General features: G+C 64.4%; 3 protein-coding genes across 3 annotated transcripts; all 3 read left to right on the forward strand.

Moving 5' to 3' along the window:
- Positions 1-1017: 1017 nt before the first annotated feature.
- On the forward strand, positions 1018-2640 carry SLC52A3 (solute carrier family 52 member 3; the record flags this gene model as incomplete). Its single annotated transcript, XM_079543188.1, has 3 exons — positions 1018-2045; positions 2230-2353; positions 2428-2640. The coding sequence occupies 3 exons, from the start codon at positions 1018-1020 to the stop codon at positions 2638-2640; spliced, it is 1365 nt and encodes a 454-aa protein (XP_079399314.1).
- A 3725-nt stretch (positions 2641-6365) lies between these two features.
- SCRT2 (scratch family transcriptional repressor 2) lies at positions 6366-9137 on the forward strand (the record flags this gene model as incomplete). Its single annotated transcript, XM_079543577.1, has 2 exons — positions 6366-6489; positions 8431-9137. 2 exons carry the CDS (start codon positions 6366-6368, stop codon positions 9135-9137), a joined length of 831 nt encoding a protein of 276 aa, XP_079399703.1.
- Positions 9138-11738: 2601 nt separating this feature from the next.
- On the forward strand, positions 11739-12595 carry SRXN1 (sulfiredoxin 1; the record flags this gene model as incomplete). Its single annotated transcript, XM_079543450.1, has 2 exons — positions 11739-12002; positions 12392-12595. 2 exons carry the CDS (start codon positions 11739-11741, stop codon positions 12593-12595), a joined length of 468 nt encoding a protein of 155 aa, XP_079399576.1.
- Positions 12596-13180: the final 585 nt, after the last annotated feature.

Here is a 13180-nt window from a genome sequence, read left to right on the forward strand (position 1 = left end):
GCACCGGTCCGACCGGTCTCCCGTTTCTTCCTTTTTCCCTTCTGCTCCGTAACAAAAAGTCCCCACACCTCCCTGCCGGGATGAGGTCATTCGGCGGACGGCTCCGGCCTCGCGAACCCGGGTTTCCTCCACCGGGACTCGGCACCGCGCTGGGGGTCACCCGGTCCGCAACCCTCCCCCCCCCCCCTCACCTCCATCCGCACCGCGGGGCTCGGGGACGCGGGGCTGTGCGGACCCCCTGGTGCTGGGATGGGGCCGGGCGGGCGGCAGGTGCTCCGGGCGGGCGGGGGCTGAGTCAGCCCGCAGGTATGAGCTGGGCCCTGTTTGCAGGTGGGGCCGCGGGGCCTTTCTGCCCCACCGCTGCCGGAGCCCCGTGCAGTCAGCGGGGGGGCCGGCGGGAGGAGAGGAGCTGCTGGGCGCTGCCTGCGGATGCGGAGGGAAGGGCGAGGCCTCGAGTCCCGGGAGAGCGGCTGCATAGGATTCACAGCCCCCAGGTGAGAGTCGACGGTGCATCAGGCCGTGCCAGGCCAAGCCATGCCATGCTGTGCCAGGCCATGCCGTGCTGTGCCATGCCATGCTGTGCCAGGCCATGCCATGCTGTGCCAAGTCGTGCCAGACTGTGCCATGCCAGGCCATACGAGGCCATGCCGTGCTGTGCCAGGCCGTACTAGGCCTTTCCATGTCCTGCCAGGCCATACTATGCCAGGCTGTTAGGCCATGCCAGGCAGTGCCATGCTAAGCTGGCTCAGCTCCAGCTCGCTACCCTGTTCCAGTCTCTGTGCCCCAAGCACGATGAGTGCCTCAGGCAGAGCAGGGGGCCTTGTGGGGCACTGGTGGCACAAGGCCTCTCGCTGCTGGCTAGGCTACGCCACTCTGCCAGTCCTGTGCTGCAGGAGAAGCAGCTGGAGCTGCCTGTGGGAGAGGGGACATAGGCAGCATCTGTGGGGGCCTGGGGGACAGAGCTCCACCACTGAATGAAGCTTCTCCCCACAGCACAGTGGCACCCGGCCCTGAGCCATGGCGCTGCTCACCCACCTTCTCGCCTGTGCCTTTGGCATGGGCTCCTGGATGGCCATCAATGGGCTGTGGGTCGAGCTGCCGCTGCTGGTGACGGTGCTGCCAGAGCAGTGGGACCTGCCCTCCTTCATCACCATCATCATCCAGATGGCCAACGTGGGGCCGCTCTTTGTCACCCTCATGCACCGCTTCTGGCCCGGCTCGCTGAAGGAGGTGGTTGTTATCTACGTGATTGTGTCTGTGGGCATCGTGGCCTGCTTGCTGCTGGCCTTCCTTTGGAACTGCACCTCCCCCATTGCGGGGACCTCCCATAGCACTGCATTCCTGATCCTCACCTTCTTCTTGGCTCTGGTTGACTGCACTTCCTCCGTCACCTTCCTGCCCTTCATGATGCAGCTGCAGGCCCAATACCTCACCACCTACTTCATAGGTGAAGGACTCAGCGGGCTGATCCCTGCTCTCATCGCCCTGGGCCAGGGCTCCGGCATCTCCAGCTGTGCCAATGTCAGCCAGGTGGTCAACATCACGTCTGGCAATGAGACCATGGAGGGCACTGTCTTCCAGATGGAGACCCACTACCTCCCAGCCCGCTTCTCTACCCTCATCTTCTTCCTCCTCATGACTGCGATGATGGTAGTCTGCTTGGTGGCTTTCTTCTTCCTGACAAGGCAGCCCAAGGTATGGGAGCTCTCACAGCAGCAGTTGTGTCCCAGCACCATCATACTGAACTCCTTTGACCAGGTCCTTGAGGATGATGCTGGCACGGGACGAGGCAAAGGCTACTCATGCCCAAAGAGCACCAAGCGGCCCATGGAGACCCACCCAGAGAAGGTCTCCTATTCTGTGGCCAAGCTTGCTTTCATCTACTTGCTTATCACTTGGGTGAGCTCTCTGACAAACGGAGTCCTGCCATCTGTGCAGTCCTACTCTTGCCTGCCATATGGCAACACCGCATATCACCTCTCGGCCACGCTCAGCTCCATGGCCAACCCTCTCGCCTGCATCGTGGCCATGGTCCTGCCCAGCAGGTAGGTATGGGAGACCCCAAACAGCCCCATTTTGGGGTGGTGGGTGTCCTCAGGGTGCTCATACCCTGGCGTCAGAGGCACTCAGGAAGGACAGTGGGGCCAGCACTGAGCCTGCTGTGGGGCTGTGCCTCTCCCTGTGCTGGGGTGGCAGTGCTGACCGGTGTCACCTAACTGTTCCTTGCAGGTCCCTGGCCCTGATGGGCATCCTCAGCCTGGCGGGTACAGGCTTCGGTGCCTACAACATGGCCATAGCAGTGATGAGCCCGTGCCCTCTCCTGCAGCATTCCCAGTGGGGCAACGCCATCATTGTAAGTCTTTGGGTCCCTCAAACCTCAGGAGCGGTCTCAGGGTCCCCACTGACCGCTTTCTCCTGTGCCACCAGATCCTCTCCTGGGTGCTCTTCACCGGAACGCTCTCCTACGTGAAGGTGATGGCCGGGGTCATCCTGAGGAGCCGCAGCCACAGTGCACTGGTGTGGTACGGGGCACTGGAGCAGCTGGGATCCCTGCTGGGTGCCCTGCTCATGTTCCCCCTCGTCAACATTTATGGCTTCTTCCAATCCGCCGACTACTGCAGCCTGCAGTGCCCAGTATGAGCACGGCGTTCCTCTTGTGTTCAAACAAATAGAAGGAGTTTGCTCAGCCCTTTGGCCTGTGCCCAGACCTGCTGCTTTCCACCTCGCCCCACTGCACCGGGGGCTCAGCACCCCTGGGAGCAGTGTTTGTGTTCTCATTCCTGTTCTCATTCTCGTGCCCATGCCGTAGTGGAGAGCAATGGCTGCCCTGGGACAGGGGGGGCTGCAGCCATATTCAGATTGTGGTGACAAAGGTCCCTCCTGGAAAAGCAGCAGCAGAAGGAGACGCGGCCCAGTGGGATGGGGGTAACCTTCCCAGGGAGCCCTTCTGGGGCTCTGGCAATGCTTTCTGCTCTCTCCCCACTGCCCTGTGTCCCAGTCGAGCTGCAGCACGGCCCCGTGCCCACAGCCGTGCCATGAACAGCAACACAAGGCTGTCACACGGCACGGGGTGGCAGAACTGTGCCACCTGGTACCCGACTGCACCTCGGCTGTGCCAACAGGAGGTCCGGGGGGGTCCGGGGGAGCAGCGTCAGCCCCCAGGCGGAGCAGCGCTCGGTCGCCGTACGCGCCTGCGCCTCTTCCCCGGGGCACGAGGCAGCCGGGCCTTTGTCCCCGGTTCTTTGTCTGGCAATCTGCTCCCCTCGGGAGCAGCAGCGACAGACCCGCTCTGCTGTGCCTTAACGAAGCAGAGCCGAGCAGCCCCCGGCCCCGGCTGCGTCCCGGCCGCCTGCGGGAAGGACGCGGCTGGAATTGCTAATCGCCCACCGCCCCGCACGGGTCCCACGGCCTGAGCTGAACACCGCGCATCCCCCCGTTTGCAGGAGGAGCGTGGGGAGAGGGGCAGAGCTGGGGGCTGAGGAGCAGCGGTGGATGCGGGGGCACCGTGGAGGACTTATCCCATCCCAAGAGCAGGGCGCATCCCACGTTCCTTGCAATGAGACCGCGAGCTAAAGGGACGCAGCCCTTCACCACCCCCCCACCCCCCCCCGCGCCCTACATGAGGACCCTCCTGCCCATCCCAGACGCACAGGTCCCCGAAGACCCTCGCCCTGCACAGCCCCGCCAACCCCTCCCTCCCTCCCCAGCACGGCACAGGGGAACAATCGCCTCCGAGCCCTGCGAGCGAGCAGGAATTATTTCCATACAGCTGCTCGGGAAGGCAGGGATGGGGATGCAGCCATCACCCAGCCTCGCTCCGGGAGAACGCCCGGGCCTTTCTTCTGGCTCTCCCCCTCCCCGCCGTGGTGGGGGCAGGTTTGGGGGGGGGCCCAGCCGCGCTGCAGTCAGCAATATTAGCACAGCTCCGCAGGACTGATTGCAGGTTATTAACATACATTATCTCAGTCCCCTGCCTCTGAAAGGAGCCAGTTCCTATTCCCCCTCTCCCAGCCCTCCCTCCCCCTGTCTTTTACACTTAATTACCTCCCTTATTACACCACAGCCTGGAGAGAGAAAAAATCACAGGGCAGCGGGCAGGCAGGCAAGCTCGGCCCAACTAGGGCGTAAGTAATCGTCCGTTCTGCAAACGTGCCTTCAAGAAAAGTGATCGCACACACACAGATAAATAAATAAAGGAGCACAGGGCTGGGAGCCGGCGGCCCAGGGATGGAGGAGATGCTGGGGCGACCCCAAGGCTGCACCTCGGGGAGAGGTGACCTTGGACTTGGACTGATGTCAGGGTTGCACCGTAGGGCCAGATGGGGCTGGTGCCCACGGCCCTGGTGAGTGATGCTGATGGGGAGTGAGCCCCAGTGCTAAGGGGGGAATGGGGTGGGAGCCCCAGCCTGGGAACAGGAGTGGGGCGGGCAGTGGGGTGTCCCTAGGATGAGAGGTGCACTGGGCTATGGGATGCTGTGGGCTATGGGAACCCAGGGCTATGGCATGAGATGGGCTATGGGATGCTATAGGACGTGGGGTACCTGGGGTTGTGGGGTGTCCTAGGCTACAGGATGCTGTGGGCTATGGGTACCCCACCCTATAGAGTGCCCTGGGTTATGGGATGCTATAGAACATAGGGTGCTCCAGGCTATGGTGTAACATGGGCTGTGGGGTGCTATAGAATTTGGGATAACCCAGGTTAGGGGATGTCCTAGGATGTGGGGTGCTGTGGAACATTCCCTTGGCTATGGGAGGCCACACAAAGCAGTGAATGTACGCTCGCTGGCCCCACACAGATGCAGAGCAGAGATGCCCCCAGCTCCCAGCACAGATCAAGAAGCACATGGCCACCAGCATGCCACGGGCAGCATTAGGATCGGGGTGCCACCACGGGGTGCTGCTCTTGTCCCCTGCGTGTGACACTGTGTGCACAGACAAAGGGCACCGTCAGATCCCCACACTGACCACCACTGGTGGGCTGCTTGGGGCTGAGTGCTGCAATGCTCTTGGTGCAGCACAGGGCTCGGGGACAGCATGGCCTTTCCCCAGCTGCCCACAGAGGAGGGGGATGCTCACGGTGTAACAGGGGAAGCACCGGCTTCAAGGGGACTGCAGAGCAAGGCAGGGCAGGCTGAGGTTCCAAGCTGGTGGCAGGGCAGGGACTCACAGGGAGCAGGTCCTTTGTGCTGGATCCCCCAGCTCGCTGTACCCCATAAGCCCTTTGTCACCCCCAGCTGGCACAAGGTCTTGCTCCAGAGCTCCCACTGTGGCTCCCAGCTCATTTTACAGGGCACTGGCCATGCAGCGAGAGCAGTGATGGGCAGCAGAAGTGCTCCAGCCAGGTCCTCACTGTCACCTGCCAGCTTGGAACCACGGCCTGCCTGCAAGAAGGGCCTCATCCTGTTCCGGGGGGGTCTGGGGGGACCGGCATGAGCGGCTGTGCCGCGTGCTCAGTGCAGGGAAGGGAGGAGGGGGAGTGGGGGCTCCAGGAGGGAACAATGCACCGCCACGAGCCCGGCTATTGTTGTGGGCTGTGAAGGTCACGGCACTTCCCCAGGACACGGATAGGGATAGGGACATGGGAGAAGGACAGAAGGTGGGGAAAGGGACAAGAGAAGAGGGGTGGTGACAGGGGAAAGGGACAGACGGGACGGGAAGGGCTGGGAACAGGGAGCAGGAATGGGGATGGAGAATAAGGGAAGAAACAAGGGAAAAATAAAGGGGTCGTCGGAAAGGGACAAGAGGCAGAGATAAAGACAACAGAGTGGGACACGGAATGGGGTTAGGAACAAGGAACAGGGATGGAGATAAGGGATGGAACCGGGACAGAGAATGAGAACAGTGACAGCGCCTGGACCCCCGCCCCGTCATTCACAGCCCCGGGGGCTGGCGGCAGGGAGACAAAGGCAGCAGGAGGCAGCACACCCCCACCCCACCCCCCTTCCGCCCCATGTCCCCGTGTGTCCCCATTGTCCGCGGCTGGGGGGGGGGGGGGGGGGGGGGGGTTGGGACAGAGGGAAGCAGGGAGCGAGGACCCAACACTGCCACGACGCTCCGGGGGGCTCGGGGAGGGGGGGCTCGGGGCGCGGCCGGGCGGAGCGGCCCCCTCCCCCCCGCCGCCTGCCTTCCTCCCCCTCCTCCTCCTCCTCCCCCTCCTCCTCTCCTCCTCCTCCTCCTCAGCCTCCTCTCCTCCTCCTCCCCGGCGCCCGCCCCTCGCACTCCGCTCCCCGCTCCTCGCAGCCCGCACCACCGGCCCGGAGCGCAGCGCGGGGCCGGGGGCCGCCCCGGGCCGGGCCAGTGCCGGTACCGGGGCCGGTGCCGGTGCCGGAGCTGTCCAGTGCTGAAGGCTCCGGCCCGGCCCCGCCATGCCCCGCTCCTTCCTGGTGAAGAAGCTGAAGGCGGACGCGTTCCCTCTCGCCGGGGCCCCCGCGCCCCCCTACGCACCCCTGGAGCCCCCCTACGCGCTGCCCGGCCCAGCTGCCGGAGATGGTGAGTGCGGGGCGGGGGGCTCCGGGGAACGCCCCCCCCACACCCCTATTGTGTGCGCCCGACGGGGCAGCGGGGGGGAACGGGGGTACAGGGGAAGCGGGGCCGGGGGGCTCGGGGAGGGCAGGAAGAGGGCGGCGGGGGGGGTCTCAACGCTGCGTCCCGCGGGTCCCGTCCTTGTTCGCCTTTGTGGGTCCCCCCTCCCTCCTCCCCAGCGCCACCAGCCCCTGCCGAAGTTGGTCCTTGGGGACGCGGTGACAGCGGCAGTGCAGGTGATGGAGTCACGGAGGACCCCGCTCTGCCCGCGGTTGGGGGCAGCGAGGAGGGCTCCTTCCAGCGCAAGTTTTGGGGGGCACGAAGCAGCCGGGAGCGAGGAGAGGGGTGGGGGGGCCGGGCTGCTCGCCGTGCCTGCGGCTTTCATTGTTCGCAGCCCCGCTCCCCTCCGACAGCTCCGCGCGCGCTGTCACCACCCCGGGCACAATGGGGGGGGGGGGTGGGGGCAGCCCCCTTCCTGGCACTAAGAGAGGTACGAAGGGTGGGCATGAGGGCGATGGGGCCCCCAGAGCCACGAGCTTCGGGATGACACCGGGCCGGGCTCTGTGCGGGTCACCTGCGCTCAGCAGAGACCCCCGACGGGGCGAGCCGGGGATGTGCCGTGAAAGGGGACGGCGATGGGGACGTTTTTCCCAGGTCACGGCTCGGCTGCTCCTGGAGCCGCAGGCTGCGCTGGGTGCAGCGATGGGCCCGATCCAGCCCCATGCAGCCAACGCTGCTCTGCGTGTCCTCATTTCTGCTGCCCAGCACAGGGGGCACGGGGCAATGCCCACACGACCTGGGGGTCCCCTTCTCCTCCCCATCCTATGGGGAGCAGCAGCTGGTGGGGGAGGGATGCACTGCAGCTGGGCAGAAGCTGCCGACGCTGCTCTCCTGGAAATAACCTTGCTGCATGCTCGGAGGCAGCGTGAGAAATTGCTGAGCAGAGCGCTTTCTGCACAGCCCGTGCGACCGCACTGTCAGCACAGCGCGGGCAGCGGGGGGGCTGCACCGTGCCCCAGCCTCGCAGACCCCTCCCCACAGCAGTGCAGGGACCCCCCAGCCTCAATGGGACAAAGCGTGGGGGCCCCGCGGCTGCAGCACGCCCCGGGCAGCCCAGATGAGGGGGTCCCAAAGGTGGGAGGGGGGGCTGCATTTAGGGGTATTTTGTGGGGTGGGGTGTGCATATGGCCCCACAGTCATGCATCAGTGCCGGTGAGCCTGGCAGTGTGCTGAGCCCCCCAACAGCCCCCACCATCACCATCAGCAGCAGGGATGCGTCCTCTGGAGCAGCTGGCAGGGGCCATTGTGCACAAGGCAGGTGACTGCCAGGACCGGTGTAGGGCAGCCTGCGTGGCCACGTGTCCCACTGTGTGTGCCCCGAGCTGCTGGCCCAGCTGGGAGGCACTGGGAGCACGCAGTGCAGTGACCATCGCATGCTGGCAGCAGAGGGATGGAGGCATTCGTGGCATTGCTCTGGCACAGGTCAAGAGTCAATTACCTAAAAGCCATGAGCAGATCTGCATCAGTGTCACACAGGGTGGAACTGCCAGCATGGCCATGAGCCCCCTCTGCTCCTGGGGCCCATGGTTCTCTACCCTCAGTGTGAGCCCAGTGTCCCTGGTGTCACCAGTCCCCATGTGCCACATTCCTGAGAGAGATGGGGTGACCTCTCCGAGCCCTTTTGTTCTCATCTCTGCCTTCTCAACCCATTCCTAGAAATAGGGAGATGGGGATAGGAGCAGAGCTCTATCAACCTCTGCCTCCCATCGGGCCGGCACCCAGGGCAGCTCATCCCTTGTGCACATGAGGCAGCTCCGATGTGCAGGGCCAGTGACAGCTGCGTGTTTTCAGCTCACTGCCGGGCAGAGCCCAGCCCAGAGGAGGATGACCCTCGTGTCGTCCCCACAGGGTACCTGCAGCACTGCCTGGCACCTGCCGGCTACAACCCCGACAAGAAGCAGGGGCTGCCGCCGGCACCGCCAGACCCGGCCTACACGCCCGGCCAGGAGGAATACAGCGACCCCGAGAGCCCCCAGTCCACCTTCTCCGCCCGCTACTTCAACGGGGAGGCAGCGGTGACGGACAGCTACTCCATGGACGCCTTCTTCATCACCGACGGGAGGTCGCGTCGACGCGGGGAGAGCCAGCGCCGTGGCAGCCACCGCCACTCCTGCCCCGAGTGCGGCAAGACCTACGCCACCTCCTCCAACCTCAGCCGGCACAAGCAGACCCACCGCAGCCTGGACAGCAAGATGGCCAGGAAATGCCCGACCTGCGGCAAGGCGTACGTCTCCATGCCCGCCCTGGCCATGCACGTCCTCACCCACAACCTCAAGCACAAGTGCGACGTCTGCGGCAAAGCCTTCAGCCGGCCCTGGCTGCTGCAGGGCCACATGCGTTCGCACACCGGGGAGAAGCCCTTTGGTTGCTCTCACTGTGGCAAGGCCTTCGCCGACCGCTCCAACCTGCGCGCCCACATGCAGACCCACTCCGCCTTCAAGCACTACAAGTGCAAGCAGTGCGAGAAGACCTTCGCCCTCAAGTCGTACCTCAACAAGCACTACGAGTCCGCCTGCTTCAAGGGCTCCGAACACAGCTGTGCAATAGGGAACTAATCCCCGTGCCCTCCCCCCCTCGCCCCCAACGCACCCCCCCACCACCTCTACCCCTCCCCATCCTGGTGCCAGTTGCCGCTACGGGGCTGGAGGATGCTTCCTACATCTCTCACCCCCTAAATAAAAAGGAGCCCCCGGCCCCCGGGAAGGGCTGGACGCAGTCCCCGCAGCCAGGCAGGTCTCTCTGCAGGGACTGCCCCGGGAGCACCGCCTGCACCTGGGCCAGACCTTCCCCAGCTCGCGATGCTCACCCCTATTTATTTAATTTATTCCTATTATTTATTTAGAGCTGCTGCTTCTCCTCCCAGGAACTGCCGGGGAGAAAAGACACTCACCTGGTCCGTAGCAAGGACAGGACCATGGGGCGAAGAGCCAGGCAGGACTGACGGACCCCATCCGCCCTGCTGCCCCCACCCACGTGGGCACAGCCCCTGGGGCAGAACCCTCACCCTCAGCCCCTGTTGGGCTGCTTCCATCCCCTCTCCCCCCTGGCCAACCCCAGACCCCTCTGCCCTCACCCCCGCACACCCCAGGAGGGGGTCGGTGGTGCCACAGAGCCCGGGTGAGTCTATTTAATTGATGCTCTTATTTATATTATTTATTCCTTCTGCTTTTCACTATTTATTTGCCAAGACCGGAGGCGGATCGCCGTGCCCGGGACACAGCCACGGGGACACGGATGGGGACACGGCCCCAAGAGACAGAACCCCACACCGCCAGCTCCCGCTCTGCTCCCTGCACGGGGACGAAGCAGCGATTCTATGCAACCCCTGCCCCGCAGCGAGCCGCTCCTACCTCGGGCCTCGGCACCCAGGGGCTCAGCCTGGCTCTCCCTTTGCAGTCTTCCTGCTCCGTCTTCCTCCCACCGCAGTCTTCCTCCCGCCGTGCCCGTGGCTCCCAGGGTCACTTTGAGCTCCGTGGGCAGCCCGAGCTGCAGCATTTTTCGTGCGTCCCCTCGGGCAGCGCGGCGTGCGGGGCTGGGCTGCCCCGTGTGTTATACTGTACATAGCGGATACCACAGCAATAATTTTTTCCGTGCATGATCGCTTTTCTTTTTCTGCCAGGTTTTGTATTGGACAGGCCGCGGTAAGAGGAGAACCGACCGCCCGCAGTATTACTTGTAATGCAATTCAGGGATATAAAAGGGACTTCTGCCACTACCAGCTGTGTCTTGGGCTCTTTGTGCACACGGAGGTGGGTGGGTGGGCAGCAGGTGCTCTGTGCACATCCTCAAAGGGGAGCGGTGGCACCTGCAGTGCAAGCTTTGCAAATGGTGCTGCGCCCCAATAGCGGCACTGCGCCCCATTAACGGCACTGCACCCCATTAACGGCACTGCACCCCATTAACAGCACTGCGCCCCATTAACGGCACTGCACCCCATTAACAGCACTGCGCCCCATTAACGGCACTGCACCCCATTAACGGCACTGCGCCCCATTAACGGCACTGCACCCCATTAACAGCACTGCGCCCCATTAACGGCACTGCACCCCATTAACGGCACTGCGCCCCAACAGCGGCACTGCGCCCCATTAATAGCACTGCACCCCATTAACGGCACTACACCCCATTAACGGCACTGCACCCCATTAATAGAACTGCGCCCCATTAACGGCACTGCGCCCCATTAACGGCACTGCACCCCATTAACAGCACTGCACTCCAACAGCAGCACTGCGCCCCATTAACAGCACTGCACCCCATTAACGGCACTGCGCCCCATTAACAGCACTGCACCCCATTAACAGCACTGCACCCCATTAACGGCACTGTGTCCCATTAATAGAACTGCACCCCATTAACGGCACTGCGCCCCATTAACAGCACTGCACCGCATTAATGGCACTGCACCCCATTAACAGCACTGCACCCCATTAACGGCACTGGATCCCGCTCCCAGTGCTGCACCCGGCTTGCAAAAAGCACCAGGGGGAGCAGCAGAGCACTGACCTGAAAGCAAAGCAAAGTGCAGAGTGCCAGTAGTGGGGTGTGGATCCTGGGGACTGCCCAGCTGGGATCACTGGGTGTTGCATCCCGAATCCACCAATGGGGTTCTGCTGTGATGTCCTTCCTCATCCTCACCGTCACCAGTGAAGGGCAGAGGGGTCACCCAGCACTGCGTGAGATGCTGGCCGTGGGATGTGACCCTGAGTCAGCACTGGGGATAGAGAACCGTGCAGCTGGGCCAGGGGGCGTACAGGGGTCGGGGTAGGGCTGTGGGGGGCTCAGAACAAGGGGCGTGGGGGACCCAAACTCTTTCCCAGTACTTCTCTACCACTGGGGACACTGATTCCAAGAAATGAGCCAGAAATGTCCCAGAACATCCATCCCAGCCTGGAGCCAGACCCGATGACCTCTATTCCTTCTAATCCGGGATATCCCACAGCTCCACGAAGACGGACCCAGGGCTGAAACTCCTCCCGACTCCCCCCCCCCCCCCTACCCCCCCACCCCGTTCCATCCGTGTCGGTTCCACGCAGCTCCAGGCCGTGACCCCCCCTCTCCGATTCTCAGTGCACGGACCCGGGCACCTTCGCCCTCGGAGCTCGGGGCCAACCAACCCTTTCCGCGGTCTCACCGTGACGCTGCAAAGCGCGGCGATGGCGGCGGGCGGAGGGCGGGCGGCGCTGCGGGGAGCGGCGCTGCGCGGGGCGGGGGCGGGAGGTGCGGGGCGAGGAGCGGCGGAGCGACGGCCGGAGTTGGCGGCGGTGGCCATGGCTGAGGAAGAGGGGAACGGTGGCACCGCGAGTATCCACACGCAGCACATCGCCGCCGTACACAACGTGCCCATGAGCGTCCTGATCCGGCCCATCCCCTCCGTGCTGGAGCCGGAGAAAGTGCGGAGTTTGGTGCGGACCCTGCAGGTGGGTGCGGGGATAAGGAGGGTGCGGAGACGGCGGGGTCGGGTGTATCGAGGGCTCCGGGGTGCCGGAGGGGTCGGGGGTGCCGGAAAAGTCACAGGTGTTGGGTCGGATGTGCCGAGGAGTTCGGGGTGCCGGGGAGCCCGGGGTGTTGGGGATGTGCGGGGCCGGGGGGGTCATAGGTGCCGGGGATGCATGGGGTCGGGGGTGCCGGGTTCTATGAGGCGCGGAGGGTCGGGGGTGCCGAAGGGACCCGGGGTGCCGGGAGGGTTCGGGGGTCGGGACAGCGCGGGTTCGGGCCTCCCCGGTTCGGGGCTGCCGGGCACAGCCGAAGAAGCGCGCAGCACCGCGGCTCTCTCCATCCTTCTCTCCTTCGCCCTCTCTCCCCCCAGGAGGATCCCGAGCAGGTCCCCCCCATTGACGTGCTATGGATCAAGGGCAGCCAGGGCGGGGATTACTTCTACTCCTTCGGTGGGTGTCACCGCTACGCGGCGCACCGTGAGCTGCAGCGGGACACCATCCCCGCCAAGATCATCCCGTCCACGCTCAGCGACCTCCGCACCTACCTGGGCTCCTCTACGCCCGAACTGCGCTGAGGCGGACCCCTCCTTCCGCCCCGGGGCTCAGCCGAACACCGCGCCCGCCCCCGGCGTTGCGGTTGGGATGGGGTCGCGGGGGGGTCCCGGTGCCGGTGGGTGTCACTCGCGGCCGGGAGGTGGCGACCGTGTGCCGCGGGAACGGGGCGGGGAGGGATCGGACCGGGACATCGCGAACCGAGACGTCTCCGAACCGGGACATCGCGAGCCGGGACGTTGCGAACCAGGATATCTCCAAACTGGGAAACCCCCAAACCGGCGCGGCACCGAACCAGAGCGACACCCGCTGAGCACAGCTGGGCCGGAACATCTCTGAACCGGGAAGGAGTGGGTCGAGCTGGGGCACGTGGAACTGGGACAGGATAAAACCAAAGCGTGGCACCGCTGAACCAGGGCACCGCCGAACTGGGACACACAAACCAGGACAAACCTGTACCAGGGCACTCACCACCCCCAGCCTTCCCACCGCCACTCCAGGCTCACTCTGGGCTGTGCCTGCTCCAGAGCTGCCTGCTCCATCCTCAGATGCATCCCACAGCCCCTTCTCCATGCGGTTGTCTCCAGGGGACACCCACTGCTGCTCTG

This window comes from Tetrao urogallus (assembly GCF_951394365.1).
Source record: "Tetrao urogallus genome assembly, chromosome: 16".
NCBI classification, from domain to species: Eukaryota; Metazoa; Chordata; class Aves; order Galliformes; family Phasianidae; genus Tetrao; species Tetrao urogallus.